The sequence below is a fragment of the Telmatherina bonti genome (genome assembly GCF_933228915.1).
Source record: "Telmatherina bonti genome assembly, chromosome: 4".
Lineage (NCBI taxonomy): Eukaryota > Metazoa > Chordata > Actinopteri > Atheriniformes > Telmatherinidae > Telmatherina > Telmatherina bonti.
In genome coordinates, this window is record NC_136622.1 from 29589918 (window position 1) to 29607109 (window position 17192).

A 17192-nucleotide genomic window follows, 5' to 3' on the forward strand; every position below is an offset into this window, starting at 1 on the left:
TTAAGTTTACATAAAGAATATGTCTTGAGTGTGTTCACACCTTCACCTAGTAATAGTGCTTACTTTTTATCTGATCAGCAAGTAAATATGTTAGCACCATATCATAAACATCCTTCTCCTTTGAAACACAACATTCAGTAAAAGTAGAAGTGAATCTACTTAGTAATTCTGTTAGGATGTCTCATAAAAAAGATTTACAACAAGCAGCTAAAATGGCATTTCTTTCTACTTTTGCCATTGTCTCTGCATAAACTTTGTTAATAAATAATAATAAAGGACTTTGATTAAAAAGTACACTATTGTTTCCACAGAACAGATAAACTGCATCATACGGAGACGTTCACCCTTTCACAATCACAAGATCGTCTAGCTAAGTGCCCTCATGTGATTAGAAACGAGGAAGATGAGAAGGAGTCTTTGGAAGGTGTTGTGGGTGGAGGAATGCTGACAGGAGCTCAGCAGACATGCCCCGTCCTGACTCATGGGCCATGGCCCACTGACAGCAGAGAAACAGCATGACTGTTTAAACCAAGATAAACGCGGAGTTCAGTTCCTACATCTCAACACCTCAAGGAGACGTAAAGCGTGTGTTTCAGAGTAACAGAATACCTCGACACAACCAACCACCACAAACTATAAGACTATAAACACTAGAGCTGTAAATTTAATTCTGGTGTAGCTGATCATTTATAGCTTTCAGAAAATTACCCAGGTGATGTCATTGTGACATCATCAGCGTTATCTTGAATAAGAAACAGATAAATACTAGACTGTTTGTAAGGTGCGTGATAATGCATCATGTAATACTAAGGATTATTTATCTTTTTGAGCAAGCTAGCTAGCTAACAAGTTGGCATAGTATATTAAGAAATTGTTGTGGTTGGTGGTTATGTGGGTGTAGAGTGAAAAATGTTTTTCATTAGAAACTTCAGTGTAAAAGTATTGAAGTGGTTTACTCTTAGTCTTTACTTTACTCAAACCTATGACTAAGCTAGTTCTCCAAGATAAACTGCTGAAGCATTAGCAGCACCTTAACAATCCAATTAAAAAAATCATTTATTTACATTGAATCTCTTATTTCCTACTTTCCTTGTCTTCAGAGGATAAGATAACAAGTTTCAGAGGACAATTTTAAGCAGGGATGTTCGATATTGGCTTTTATACAGATGTCCAATTCATTGATTTTTTTCCAACTCTTAACTTCCAATACTGAGTTGTGCCAAAACATACAAAAACATTTCAGGAAAACTATACATCTCTTATATGTAGTAGTTTTGAATTAGAAGAGACTTAGCTCAAGAGTTTGATATGTGTGTGTGTGTGTGTGTGTGTGTGTGTGTGTGTGTGTGTGTGTGTAAAAGTTGTTTTTATTAATCCTTCAATGTCCTGGTCTACCATTTGGTAGAAGTAAATTTGCAGTAACTTTGATTAATTTCTTTAAAAAATTGTGGAAATAAACCTGCCTGAGCGATCTCTACCAACTGGTTTGGGTTGTAAAACCCAAACTAAGTGTATGTTTTAAATTTTATATTTTTAAATTTACACTACTGTTTTAAATTTTAACCATTACACTGTTGTTACCTTATTATTAACTTCTTTTTAACATCTCAAAATTAGCTAAAACCATTTATTCTGTTTATTCTTGTCCAAAACAAACAGAAAAATAGAGATAAACATTTTTCTCTGACCTTTTTGTTAGTATAAAAGTTACAGGGTTAAAACAGTTAAAACCAATACCTATAATTTCTGATATTGTGAGTGTTATATCGGCTGATGAAATCAGTATACCTATAATATCTTTAGTTTTATTGTTCCTCAAAACTCTCTGGGTTTTTTTTTTTTTTTAAACAAACTTTTTCAAAGAACCTTTTATATTAATGGTTTAAGTGGCAAATTAGAATAAACAGCACAGCCACACACCATTATTTCTACAGGCTCTGCACTTTGAGGTGATGGTTTGTAAATATGTCAATATGGAGAAAAAAAATGATAAAGTTGAATTTCTAAATGCCCTAAAATATACAATAAAAGTTTGCCTATTTATCAAGTGGAGAAAATAATACAGTGGAACATACTTTGTTTTAGACAACATGTAGGCTCAGGTGTAATATGTACTGCTTTTAGGCATTTTAAGCTTTTAAGATTCTGTTGTGCTGTCCTGCAATACTCATTTAAACACCAGAACAAACATGACAGTGACATAACTAAAATCTTTCTCCTGCCTGAGAGTCTGAATACAAAAACCCCAGTTATATTTATCCTCTTGTTTTTTTTTAATTAATGTCAGATGCTTTTAGATAAAAAAAAAAAATAAAAAAAAGAAAATCATACCCACAGCAAGGATGATAGTATGATGGATCAAGATTGAACATGGCTATAAAGAGACACTTCACTTTATTTCACCCACTTCTTACTTTGAAGTGGTTTGATGGAATGAGCAGAATGACAGGAGAGGTTAAAGACACATTACGTAACTTTCTGACCTTAAAACTTTGCCTCTTGACATGTTCAATGACACCTATAGTGTGCATTTCTAAAGCCACTGCTACCCAGCAGTGTCCTGAGGCTGAGAAACTGCACTGTACAAGTTTTACGTCTGGGATGCATCGTGATGTTGCGACAGTTTTCGCTTCATGGTAAAATAAGGAACTGGCTGTTTTTAGCATGCAATGTCGCTGATTCAGCAAAGAAAAGCAAGAATATTTAAAGAGAGAAAGGAACAAAACCAGAGTCACAGTAAGATTGTGTTTTGCTGGCTGTAGAAAGCTATCAGGTCACGTAGGATGCAAGATGGATGCTGAATTAGCTTTTGATGGGGGGTAAATGGGAAAAGTTCTGTAGTGTGTCTTTAAGAAATGGACAGGTGACTCAGCGATGTGGAGTGCATGTGTGTGAGCTTGGCAACACCTCAGTCATTAGGTTCATCACAACTCCTGTCTCCAGACTAAACACACTGGACCAAAGAAGGACAACAGTATTCCAACACTGACCCGACCCGACATCCTATTACCCAACAGCTGAACTGAAGGCGCGGTGCTACAGAAAACAAGCTGTGATTTACATTCCCACAAGCAAAGCCCACATTTTCTCAGCTATCTGTGTTTTTCTGGCAAAATAAACTTCACATTGTTTGGCTCCAAATAATGAAGGAAAGACATTCCAGCAAAAGTAGATCTAAAAAGGAAAAGAAAGTGTCTGCCAAGCACAGTGACAAAGTGCACGATTTCACTGACCACATGTGATGTTTGAGTAGCGTGTAGAGAGTGGTGTGATTCAGTGTAGCAACTCTAATCCCACTGCATGACACTGATGCGTACCAGGCTGGGTATTGATTGACCACATCAATAAGGAAGAGAGAATTTTTCAGAAAGCCTGTCATCTGTTTTTCCACTTGGAGGGAGGCTGAAGTCGGCTCCACGGTTCTAACCCTCCTCGCTTTTTTCAGCAATTGATGCCTTTGTGGCTTGATTCATCCAAGAAACCAAAAAAGATTTAAGAGTTGGAGCTGTAATGTTACACACCTGTGCATCCATGGAAAACCATTGTTTATTCTGCAGCTAATCGACCCACCTCCTGCTGAGCCATGGCTACTATCAAATATAAAGGACAAACAAGCCTGAGGCCTCTTTGGCTTCTCTGTAAGCAACAAATCTCAGGGAAGGCATTTCTGTGCTTCATGTTGGTTTATAGAACAACACATGTTTGGCATGCTTTGGGATGAGGTTTCACAGGAAAACTGTTTCATTTAAATGACAAAGTGAAATAAAATGAGTTACCTACCTTTACAAGTCCTCTCATTGGTAAGTAATTTGTAGCCTTTCTTGCAGCTGCACTCAAAGCTACCCACTGTGTTTCGGCACACATGATCGCAACCCCCATTGTTCAGGCGGCACTCATCAATGTCTGTGAATAGAAAATCCTAATGAGGAGTGGATAATTGAAATCACTCATCATTACTGAAAAGGAGAGAAAATTAAATCTGTGGTATGTGGCTTCTTCTGTCACTTGGGGGCAACTGGAGCAAGCTGTGAGCACAATGGCACATTATTTTCCTTGTTAACACGTAGTGGCCTGTTTTTGCATCAAGTGGAAATGAAGGGATGTTAAATTGGAGTCTTGTTGTCTGCTCTCTTAAAAGACATCTACAACATAAATTTAAAAAAAAATCTTGCTCAATCTAACAAGGAAAGTGTTTATATGTGCATGACAGTCACTAAAAGTGGAAAACAGCTTCATGGATTTCCTTTCGGGTCCTCAGATGGACTGAACTCAGTTTGCATGTGGCTTTGATCTCCTGCAGCTCTCACACTGTGAAGCCTTGCAGCTGTAAAATTAAAATCGTCATTGTCCATCTCCATCAGATTACCCTGCTCTAAGCTCTCTGCCTTGGCAAGTTTTGCAGTGGCTCTGATTAATTCTGAGTCACCATCACAAATGATGCATCTGTCTCTTGAGGGAGTCTTCATCATCTGGTTAAAATAAATGCATGAGAAATGGAATTAAATAATCCCCTGCTTGCCCTGTCTTCGTCTCTACCCCTCAGAAGTGCCTGGCCAGAAGCTAGCGTCTGTCTTCTTGTGCCAGTGCAGCCTGGGTTTGTTTTCCTCTTGTTTCCTCTCAGATCAAACTAATATAAACCAATGTACTTTTATCAGTGTTGCCGGTATGACATTACATAAAGCCTTTAAAAGCAGGCAGATTTCTGTCCTCGTGTTTCTGGAGACAATGGGTCTTTTCATTCTCACTGAATTCATCAATTCCTAGTAAGTATTGCCCTTTTTTGTTCGCTTTTCTTATATATTGCCAAATAAATTTACACATAAAGTTTAGCAAATATTTATGAGATGTAACAAAAAACCTGCAAACAGCATGCAGGTTGCCTGAGTTGCTTTCTGGCTCACGCTGATGGTAATACAGCGAATCTATAAAACTGTTAGAAAAACTAGGAGCAGTAAAAATGTGTTGCTCAAAAGCATAAAAAAGTGTGTGAAATAGGAGCAAAATAATGACAATGTGGTTTATAAAAAGAAAATCTAACTGGTGGGAGAAAAATGTGCTAACTAAAGGGTTGGGAACAGGGTTAATAGCTTTTCAATCATTCCTGTGAGCACCAGGTGGAGAAGAAGCATTGAGCTGCCTGGCAGCATGACGAGCAGATTCATTTCATGACAGCTGGACAGGTGCAGCGTGAACGCTGCCTTGATGTGTGGGTGATGGGTGGTTTACCTTTGCAGGTCTTGCGGTCCGGTTGCAGAGTGAAGCCACCAGGACAGCTGCAGCGGACTCCTGTCACTGAATCGTGACATGTGCTATCACAGCCGCCATTGTTCACTGCACAGGTCTCTGCAGGGAAACAAGCAGTCAGACAAAAAATACAAAGTGGATGCTGACTTGAACCATGCACAAGTATGCTTGCAAAAATCAAAAGCCACACTATTATCTACAGATTCTACATCATTAACTTTGCCAAACAGAAGGAGATACCAAGAACAGAGGAGTAATCAGGTGTTTAGTGGTGGGGAGGAATAAAGAGGACAGAACCATCACAAATGCAGAAACTGAGTGAGATTCTCAGTAAGGAAGCTGTGAAGTTGTGAACAAAGAAAGAAAAATGTCATTAAGAAAAGTTAGAGTAGACACAGCCAAACACAGGACTTTACATCTCTCTCTGTGTGAGCATGTTTGTAGAAAATATATCAGCATGTTTTCAGCTTCTCTTTGGTCAAGGTGAATTACAGCCTCCAAAAGTCCCTCGAACTGCAAGACATCAGACTTCCTTCCGTTGTTAAGCAATTTCTACATGTAGACACATGAAGACAAAAACCACCACATTTTCCTGGTTTTCACAAAACCTTCCAGGCATTTTGGGGATAAAAAAGCAATTTCATCAGCTACCTGGCCGCTATGCTGGCTTAGCCGATTTGAAAGTCAAGGTAGGATAGCTCAGGGCCACCATCTACATGGTGACAAATTTCACACATACCTTTATTTTAAACAGCCTTTGTAGTTTTTGGCAGCTTTGCAGAAATACCTCATGTATAAAAGAATAAGAAACAAATAAAACAAAAAAAAAAAAAATCTTATTTTGGCCCTGAAACATCTAGTTTAACTTTCATTAAAACAACCAGTTTTCCACATGGAAAATGATTTCTATCTAATTGGTCACCGGACCAGTTGAACTGGTCTGTGGCTTCAAACTGCAAACGAGATGGCAGCTAACATAAGTCACTAAAGGCAGAATGTAATCACATTGTTTTGTTTTTTAAATTGAAAAAACATTACAATAAAATGTTTGTGCGCATGTTAGTGAGCAACATAAACACCACTACGGGTTTCCGATCTGAAAACTCTTTGCCTCTGACTCAGTGTGGTGGACATTTATTGTTATTATGCACATTCCTGGATCCGTCGTTGCCCTGCAGCATCCCAGGCTGAGAAGCTGCACTAAACAATTTTCCTTTCCTGCTCAGCGATCATGTGACAGCTGCATTTTGCTCCACAGCACTGCATCACACACCAGCAACTGGATATCAACACACTGGTTGTTGCAAATGCAGAACTTGGTCAATTCACCCAAAAAAAACAAGAGGACATTGTCTGATCAAGTGAGGAAAAGAAATAGATAAATGAGCAAAGGAAGAAATAAGAAAATAAATCAACATAAAACTTTCTTTGAATGGCTGGAGAGAGCTGACAGGAGAGACAGGATGAAAGACATGCTGGATTCGCCAATAATGTGCAAAAATGTGCTGCTTTAAAGTCTGAGTTGGTTATTTCAACCCGAGTTTGCACATAGTTACATGATGTTGTTAAAATACAAATTAATTTCACAGGATTAACAGTATTCTCCTTGAGGTTCACATGGAAATAATTACAAATTGAGATTTACGTGGAAAACACATTTAATCACCTATAAATTCTCTTTAAAAAGAGAAATAAACATTAATTTTCAAAATGATCAAAACTGCTTCTGTTCTGTAGAAACTTTACTCCCCTGGTTGTCACTTGTTAATGTATCAAAAAACATTTTAGCAACATTTGAAGTGATGTTTAAGGACTGAACTAAGAACTTAAACATAGGCAGCTGATATTATACATTACATTTATATATATATATATATATATATATATATATATATATATATATATGTGTGTGTGTGTGTGTGTGTGTGTGTGTGTGTGTGTGTATTTACCACATGGAGTTTTGTTACGTTTTAATCTTGTACATTACCAATAAATAATGACAATAAAGGCATTGTATTCTATACTTATGTCACTGTAAAAGCTAATGCTCTCTTTTATACTATTTGTGTTGTAGTTAGGGATATTTGTGTGCATATCCCTACTATGTTTAATTCTTTATAAAAAAATGTTTTTAATTGGAGGAACATCCACTTACACAGGATAAGGCTGGAAGGTTTCCCTTTTGGTCATGTGTTGGTGTTGTTGCCATGGCAATATGCATCCATGGGTTTGAAGGAGCACTAAAAGGTGGCGTGTTTGCTTAGTAGCCGACTTAAAAAATGAACAGCCTTTCTCCTAAATGAGTTGCTTCACCCTTATGAGTTTAAATCCACTGGGAATTGTGGGGCTTTTCTTTTATTTCCTCTGCCGCACAGACATTTCCATCCAGGATCAGAAGAAAAAAACAGGCATTTTAAATGTTTAGTCTTAAGAGAAAGTTACTTCATGATGGAGTCTGATACCCCTGTCTCAAGCTAGGCTTGAGAGCAGAGCACTGTGGGTACCCATAATTGCAAAGTGTGAGCAGAGACAGTTGGCAGACGAGACCATAAGACAGTGTCAGGACATGCCTCTAAAACGCTTATGCAGGCAGCCGTCTCATCAAACCGTAATGATCATGTGTTAGGAGAGTAAAGAAACATTTGTGACATTATGGTTTTGTGAAGACAGGAGAGACACATGCTCTTGTGCCTGTCTGTTTGTGTGTTTTGGATGTGCACCAGACACATCTACAGTATACTGGGTTGGGACGTGCAATTACAGTGAGAGTGGGCCAGCATCTGTAAATATTCTCCCAATATGACGTGCAGGGTGTTTGGTCTAAAGCGGAATCTCTGTGGTGTGTGTTTCATACAGAGGCGTTCAGACAGTGTCCATAATCTCCCAACAGAAGCCACATGATTTCTAGCAGTAGCAGTACTTCTTCACTTACATCAGAGCTGTTGACAAGCAGCTTGTCATCACCTATTTATGATGACCAGAAACAAAATAAATCTCAGGGTGAGTGAGCAGAATTCACAAACAATCTCAGAGCACTTTGGAATAACCTTGATGGAAAAGTATTTCTTTTTTATATATATATAAAACTTTGGATTTACTTGGCCGCATAATAAATGTTTCCAAGCTCTTTCGGAGACATCTTTTTCAAAAACACTGCCTACTAAGAAAATGAAAAAAAACTAAAAAACAGGCTGAACATGGTTTGGGATGTTTTGGCAGAATAAAAAAATATCAGGAGACAAACCTGTTACAGCATCGTGCAAGATATGTCTGCTTATGTTTTTGTTTCGAAAGGGGAAACAACCCGAACAAAACAGAATCTAGGATGCCAAATCTTGAATTAGGTCAGGCTGTTATACTGTGGAAAACTAAGTGTTCAAGTACATACAGTTGCAACAAACAGTGACTTAAAACTCTCTTGCACTGTTTGGGTTCTTACACAGAGCCTCCACCCTCAGTTTCTAACATGTTATAATTAAATCGTAAATCTCTCTGAAGTATCAAGGTTTGATATGTCTTCGTAGATTTACGAGTTAATTTTTTCTGGTATCTTTGCCATTTCTTGAAAGCACAGCCCATCTTGAAAATTGGGCTGAAATGCTTTAGTGATATAATCGAGTTTCACCAACTCCTCCACCTCGCTGATTTTGAGTCAACGGCAAATGTGGTGAAACAAATTACTTTTGGCCAGAAAACAGAAGAAAAACCTCCTTAAACTGATTATTTTCCACATTTTTGGACACAAGCTTACGTGTGTACGATGAAGCAGGCTTGGGGGAGATGGGGTGGCAAATGGTTCAGGATTAGTTTAAAGTAAAGATTAATCATGGACACATTATTGGTTTCTTTACCAGAGCTAATAGGCCATGATGATGGAGTTTAAGAAGAGCACGGCTGACTGTTTGAAATGTTAAAGGCTTCATTTCACTCACTTAAGTAATAAGAAAATGCAAATAAAGCTCAGGTCTTTGGTCTGACCTTTTGTAGCCAACACAGTTAAACTGATGATGTTTGACACTTCTTGCAAATCTAAACTGATGTTTTATTGATTCACACTGATGAATATTTGTGATATGATGCTGCCAAATACTACTGAAACAGCTAAAATTGGATCTCACACAAATCAGATAACACCAAGTCAAACAAGTTTTTACCACTTCACAACATTTACATTTTACTTTTTGAGAAGCTAAATTTAGGTTTGAGAAAACTGAATTTGAGAGAGAAAACAGCAGTAACAGTTTGGAAAGACTGTCTTCTTTCTCTTGTTGTTCATTATTCCTCTCTTTATAATAAAAATAACTCAAATAAAACTTTGGACTTCTTTTTTCATTTCATCTAAAAACTATTCTCCACTGCAGTCAACAACAACTCCGATTTTGTGAGCGCTTACTGAACAACCAGTAACTGACACTGGCCAAAATCCAGAAATTCATTGTCCTTAAAGATATTTATGATTTATCTTTATGTAACAAACATCCTCATGACTCAGTCTCTCGAGTCTCAAGTGTATATACATTTAGTGTTAAATAATATAAAGCACATTAAGTCTCTTCTTTTAGGCTGAGTGCTGATAAAACATCCACATGATAATCTGCTTGTTTCTAGTTTTATAGTCTTTTGCAGACATCTTTCATAATCAGAGTAAATTAAATCTTAAAGATATTGAATCAGCAACACTGATATCATTAAAACTGTTCTGAACAATATCACTGGCAGGTTCACCAACTTTACTTTGTCTTTAGTAAGAATGCAGCCAGACAGGAGCTCTACTATAGTTAATTAGTTTATACATATATAAAGTAAAATTACACAACCATTATTGTCAATTCAAAGTCTTCAAAGTGAAAATCTTTTAACTTTAAATCATTCCTGTGAAAGATTCTTCTAGGACATATAATATCAGATCGATTAGATATTCAACACAGATTAATCATATATGATTGAACTTCTTCTGTAGTAATGTGTTTTTATCCTTTTGTGCTGAATTAAATACAATTTTTGCTCCTATAAGGTCAATTTGGAAACAGACATTAAGGCCAGAATTAGATTTGTCTCTGAGTTGTAACTACTCATGATTCATCTGACATCTGAGGTGTCAATATATTTTATATTAATACATACACACACACATTATATTACACACACACACACACACACACACATATTATATATATATATATATATATATATATATATATATATATATATATATATATATATATATATATATATATATAAATACACACATATATACACACATATACATATATGCATATATACACACACACACACACATATATATATATATATATATATATATATATATATATATATACACACACACACACATATACATATATGCATATATACACACATATATATATATATATATATATATATATATATTTTATAATATAAAATTTGTTGACACCTATGATGTCCGATGAATTCATCATGACAGTATATATATATATATATATATATATATATATATATATATATATATATATATATATATATATATATATATATACACACATCTATACACCATCTATATATACACATGGATGTTTTACAATAGTTAACTTTTGATTTTAGTGAAGCAGAGATGTAAATAAGCATTATTAAAACAACCTGTTATGCAGTACTTTAGTGAGTAAATGTGATTGTGATAAACTGAGCTTCCCTGTGTAAAACATCTGATGCAGCATACAGTAACTCCACCTTGTTATATAATGCTCATGCTGCAGGTCAGAGGTCTCCTGTTTGCAGCTGTGTTTTGAAAAGGTGTAGTTTGACACAGGCAGGGACTGTTATTCAGAGGGCATTCACAGAAGGAAGAGGAAGGTGGTGGGGGAGTCAGAGGTCAAAGGTCAGAAGGATGATGCCCCTGTGGGGAGGGGAAGGGCCAGATCAGTGTCTGCTTGGTTAGCTTCCTCTATTCCCCGCACCCAAAGACCCCCAGAGAGAGGAGCCAGATGAACATATATTTACCATTAGGGAACAGCTGTGGGGCTGCCTGGGACTGGACACTCCTCTCCCCTGCATGCACACACACACACACGCATACATTGTAAATACACCACTTTAGTTCTCCGTGCACTTGAACTGTCACCTCTCACCATATTGATGGGATGTGACAGTATGTCCACTGAAATTCTCCTTTTTAGAGGGGTATTTTTGGGGGGCAAAATAAGAACTATTACACCTCAAATGGGATAATGTGCTTTTTTATTCATTTTACGCCGATACGAAGGGATGGTAATACAACCTACACATATTCTGCTGCTGTGCAATAAATTCAGTTTTTATTAGAAAAGTTAGGCAACTTTTATTAAAATAACTGGAACACAACCTTCTACATTTATTAGCTGACAACAACATAACAACCTTATTGTCTTTGGACTCGTTCTTTTAGCTAGTGATGAACCACACTGATGGGAACAAACACTTTACCATTTCTATTAATGTTGCTCCTGCTGTTTGCCCCACATACAGTATGTAGTCTACAGCTTCAGTGCTGCTGCAGTCATAAACAGCACAACCTTTCACTGAACTTCAAACGTTTTGTTGAGCTACGGTACCTAATTGTAGTAATATTCTCATTGTCTGAAGCTACGTCTTTACACAGTTTGAAAGCTGAGGCGAGATCACATAATCCCATTTAAAGTGTGACAGACTGTTACCAGATCATTTATCTTAATGAAACTTTTAAAAAGCAGCTAAGTTAGTTGCTAACTTAAAGAAACAGAAAAACTTATTCATGATATCCATTATGGAAAAGTGGATGGCATGAATGACAGATGTAAGAAGGTCTATTTCTCCTGGATAAAACAAATCTTTGATGTTCAATTATGCTGGCAGGAGATGATAGACTTCAGAGATTACATTTGTAGAAACAAGATGGTAAACAAAGCTTTTTACTAGTAAACACTAAATAAACAGTAGTTATTATATTCCAAATCATCAAAATATACTGATAATGACAGTTTTTTTCTGTCTAAACTGAAAAGGGTGACATCTCAAGGCAAAAGTGTTACTTCTCAACATGCAGTCATGCAAATAGATGTTCCACACAGTGCAGACAGATTTGTTTTGTTGCTTGTGTGTGAGGTGAGGCTTCTGCTAGTTAGTATGAGCACTGCGAGCCTTGACAGACAGATCAAGTGGTGGTTAGTGCTGCAAGCTGAGAGTCGGGGACAGTCAGACTCACTTCTGCACTTCATTGTGCTTTTTGTGGTCATTTCAGAGTTCAAGCTGTTATGACAAAGTGCTGTGAGAGGCTGCGTTATTTAATATTTAGTTATTAAAATTTTACATTTTTCCTTCATCTGCTGTGCAACTTATTTAAAATGATGATATTTTACTTTATACTCTACTGTATGTTCAATGTCTATAGTATAAGTACTCTGAGCTTCATCCACAAGCAGATATTTTAGGATGCAGACCATCACACTCACCTGTGATGTGCAGAAGCTGTATTTAAGATCACGCACATCAACAAATTTACAAATTCCACCTCATTTCTAATCCTCCACAAATTATGCTGCAGAACTACCCCAGCTCCAGTAACTGCATATTTTTTTATATTCTGGTCGTTGCAAGTAGCTTTATTGAGCAGATTCTCATGTCAAATGATAAGACCATGCATAGTTTCCGTCGACTGCCCAACATGCAGCATTCAGAAACAGAGATTTTAAGCCGCTTGAGGACAGAACACTGTCAGATAGATGAGAATACACTAGCATGAATGCACAGACCACCCGAAATGAGAACAACGTGTTTGTGTCATGGGCATATGTCTGTGGTACACGTGTCTGCATGCATCTGATGCATGCATGCAGGATATGCACGTATGTTGGTGTGGTTGTTTGTATAACTTTCAGTTTGTATTATAAAATGCATCTCTTGTGCTCTTTGTGAGTCTTGCGTTGTGTGGTCAACTCTTCAGATGATTGAACTCCTGAGCATGTCTGCATCTGCCTGCTATTTGTGAATGTTTATGATTTGCTGTGCTAACAGCATGAATGCTTCCACATGATAGCTGCTCCTCTCTGATATCTAAACTAAGTGATACACACCACAAATAAAACAGCTTTTTTTCAGGATTGTTTCAGTCAAAAATCTGACTTCAAAGAGTCTTTGTTTGTGCATGTTGTGTCTGAAAGACGCACGTTTACGAGCTTTCTGGACACAAAAAATTTCCACCTATTGTAGACACAGTGCAAACAGAGCCGAGACAGGAGAGATGAAGCACAAACAGTTTCACATGGAGAGGTATGTGTAGCATTAATAGAAAATGCATTACCAAGCCTGGGTGAAAGAAATCACCAGATGACAAATGAATAAAAATATTGCAGAATACATATTAAACACCCCGCAAGATAATCTGAGGAGGGACGCTATAATATACTGAAAGTGCATCACTGGCGAGAAAAAAACTTGTCAAGACAAAGGAATCAAGATCATTTCCAAATCAATAGTGAAGATCAAAAAGAGTGCATTTTCACTTGGCCTTATTTCTATGGATATCTTTTACACTTTGTAGATCCTTTACTGTTTCTGTATAAATTTGCTTTGAGATAATTATTACTTGAGAACGTCAAGTACATGGCAAGAAGACGTGTAAAGCGTAAAAATAGCATAAAACTTAAAGTGTGATTTCTTGGCTCCAATAGAAACAACTGGATTTAAACCTTTGATTTTACTCACCCATAATTTTACTCAATATTATCTTTAATCAAAGTTAGCTGTTGTAGTTTATTTTGCCACATCTATAAAGTTATTGTATTCAAATACAGCACAGTAAACCAAAAAAGCTTTTTATGTATTGTGTTGTTTTAAAGCTGGAGACCTTTGAGTTTTTCTGTTCTTGTCACTCACTCACTCACTAGTGGTTCCTTTTGTTTTTTTAGTCTTTGTTTTATTGAGGTTTTATTAACTAATACAGAGTCTGAGAGATGGCGCACCAACGTGCCGACCGCAGAGAAGCACTGTTCTAACCCCAGACTCTATGGGAGAAATCTGAGATTTTAACTGGCTGACTGATTCCTAATCTGGCACACCAAGTGTACATTTGCTCTTCCTCGAATAAAGCTTGCAAAGACATATAATTTGGTTGAGGGCAACTTTGTGGCAACATCCTGGCCCATGAGGGTGCAGCAAAATAACAGGTTGGCTGACCAGACCTTGACATGGGTCTGGCTCTCATCAAGACTGTGGTTTTGAAGTGGATCCAGAAACACTGAGCTAATCAGCCACTACTCAAACCAAACTCTCAAACTTAACAGCCACCGAAACCAAGCAACCACGTCACCAGGCTGCACTGCAGGCGCACCTTTTATTCTATTACTGTTCATCTTCTAAAGTATGTTTCATCTGATTCACTCAACTTCTCACTGCAAACTTAAGAGTGCATGTACAGGTTTCATTAGTTAAAGAGGGTTTTTTTTTTATGCAAATATAAACTATAATGCCACTTTGGTTCCATAGGTAGATAAACAAAAAGCTTGTCCGTACTGTAATGATGGTCATCATCTAAATCTAAACATTTTTATCTCTAATGTTCCATGTCAATTGATGAAACATCAGTACTCGGCTCTGCATGGCTAAAACACATCTATTAAGACTCATGCTTTGACTCATCTGCACTTCCAGGCCCCATTTGATTAAAAAGTGCCCTTCAGAACAGTTCAATATGCCTGAGTACCTGAATGATTTTCACTCAGCTTAAGTCAGCTGAGGCAAACACTGATAAATGCCAGTGGAAGGTTAGGTCAGATGTGTGAGTTAATCCCCAACAGGAAGCGGTGGAGGAAGTGACCCAAGGGCTAATAGAAGGTGTGTGTCTCTGACATGACTGGAAAAACAACAACAAAGAAAAAAAGGAATGGCTCAGTGTCCAGCAAAGAGTTGCAGGAGGAAGAGAAGCAAAAGCAGATGGTAGATGGTGAGGTTACTGAAGTAGCAGCAGAAGAAGAGAAAGCACAGTGAATGGAAGCCTTTTGTCCTTGTATGTCACAAATCAAGAGAAAAGGCTCAGGGATATAGTTACAACATGGTCTGTTGCTGTTTTCAACTTACATTTTATCACCTGAACCTCATTTCAAAAGGTTAATTAAATATGCTGCTGGAAACATGGCACTGAGTTAATTATTTGTACTCTAACATTTTAGTTTTCAAAAACCATTATTTCTTGCCCTCAGTTGTGTCACGGTGAGACAACTCACCTACACAAGTCTTTCCATCGCTGTGCAGGACAAACTTCATGTGGCAGGAGCATTTGGGACCATGGTCCGTCTCCTCGCAGATGTGTTGGCAACCTCCATTACCGTAGTTACATGTCACTGTCAAAGGAAGCAGAGTTAATGCAAACCATCCTTACTTACTTGCACATGAATATTTCCTCAACATTTTAAAGTCAGTGCAGAAGTGACAGGAGGTGGGCAGTATGACATGCAGAAATACATGCTGTTTCTTCAGGCTGTAAGCACCGGGAACTTACACTGCATTCGGTCTTTCACATGGTTTCAGTGATACACCACTGAATGTGTCTTTGAAGTGCTGATGGTTGCCTGAGTTACTGTTTCCACTAGGTTTGGTGTGATCAGAGAAATGCAAACAAACTCAGCTTCTAAATGTTCATCAGTTTTGTTGCTTACTAAACTTTGTGCATTTGGCTTGAGATGAAGGTCAAAATCACAAAATGTAACCCACAGCAGTGGGATGGGGCAGCTAGAACTGCTTCACGTGTTCATGCACTGAATCTGTGTTTTTACAGCTGTTATGGATTTAATTTTCATAGCTCCCAAGATTTTAATGAAGCCATTGCCTCAGAATCAGATCAACTTTTTTTTTTTATTTCTAAATTTTGCCTGTAGTGCCATTTATCTGTCTGGACTGTTTTCCTGTGTTTTAGTTCTAATATAACACAAAGTGTCAAAAAACAAAACAAAAAGAGCATTTCGCGATGTGTTGGTCCAGGAAAAAATTTAATTCACAAACCCTGTAGAGGCCAGTTTCAAGAACTAAAAAATATTTCTTTCTACCAAACTGAAACTCTTGATGACAAAAAATAAAATATAAATGTAAAAAAGAAACAAACAAAGAAGGTCCATGTTGCATCAGTGGAATGTGGACACTGTACAAGCAAACTCTGAGCAGCAGTTGTGCACCAATTGTGCAACATAAATGTTTTTCTTTGAGAAAATGCAGTGCCAACGAAACAAACATTGCAATAGTTAACTGATGTGAAAAATCACAATATAACAATGCTTCAACTGCTGTAAGTTTATGTGGTTTGAGATGTTTTAGAGGATGAACTCTTTCCCTGACCCTGCTTGCAAGAGTTACCATCTCTTCCTCCCTGAGAATTCCTCCCTGCTTCTCCACACTGAGAACACTTGCTGCTGTCATGCAGATAAGACTCAGAGTACTTCACTGAAACCCAGTTAAAAAGAATAAAGAATATTTCTTTAATGGTATTCTCCTTGGCTGAGATGTATTATAGCTAAACACTTATTTATGCATGCAGGCAATGTTGGATTATGCAGAACACATCGAAGCACATCTTGCTCAGTTGTACTTATTTCAGTTGTCAGCTGCAACACATTCATTAGCTGCAGCACAGTAGGGTCTGTGAACTAACAGAGACATGTCTGTTGAGCTTCTTTAAAGTATTTTTAGCACTTTAAGCTGAGTGCCACCCAGTACAGTCACATCACCGTGGCTGCTGTCTCCAGAACGCAACAACTCACACTGTTACAATCTAACTTCCTAATTAGGACCACAGGTCAGATGGGAAACCTGTATATGCGACTTGGGATGATATTTTCCCTTCATTTTTTATCTTTAACTCTCAAAATACAGAGGACAAAAGAGGTCAAACTTTTAAACAACCAATGAGCAAGCTGCTGAGCTCTGCTCTTACAGGCTTGTAAGATGTT

General features: G+C 37.4%; 1 protein-coding gene across 1 annotated transcript in view; it reads right to left on the reverse strand.

Annotated features, from left to right (window-relative positions):
• scube3 (signal peptide, CUB domain, EGF-like 3) overlaps positions 1–17192 on the reverse strand; it is a gene marked incomplete at both ends in the record, with an annotated part of 83811 nt that overhangs the window by 14596 nt on the left and 52023 nt on the right. Inside the window, 4 exons of the mRNA XM_079239813.1 lie at positions 3781–3903; positions 5227–5343; positions 11242–11289; positions 15477–15593. Coding sequence (XP_079095939.1) covers positions 3781–3903; positions 5227–5343; positions 11242–11289; positions 15477–15593 — 405 coding nt within the window. The remainder of the gene's footprint in view (positions 1–3780; positions 3904–5226; positions 5344–11241; positions 11290–15476; positions 15594–17192) is intronic.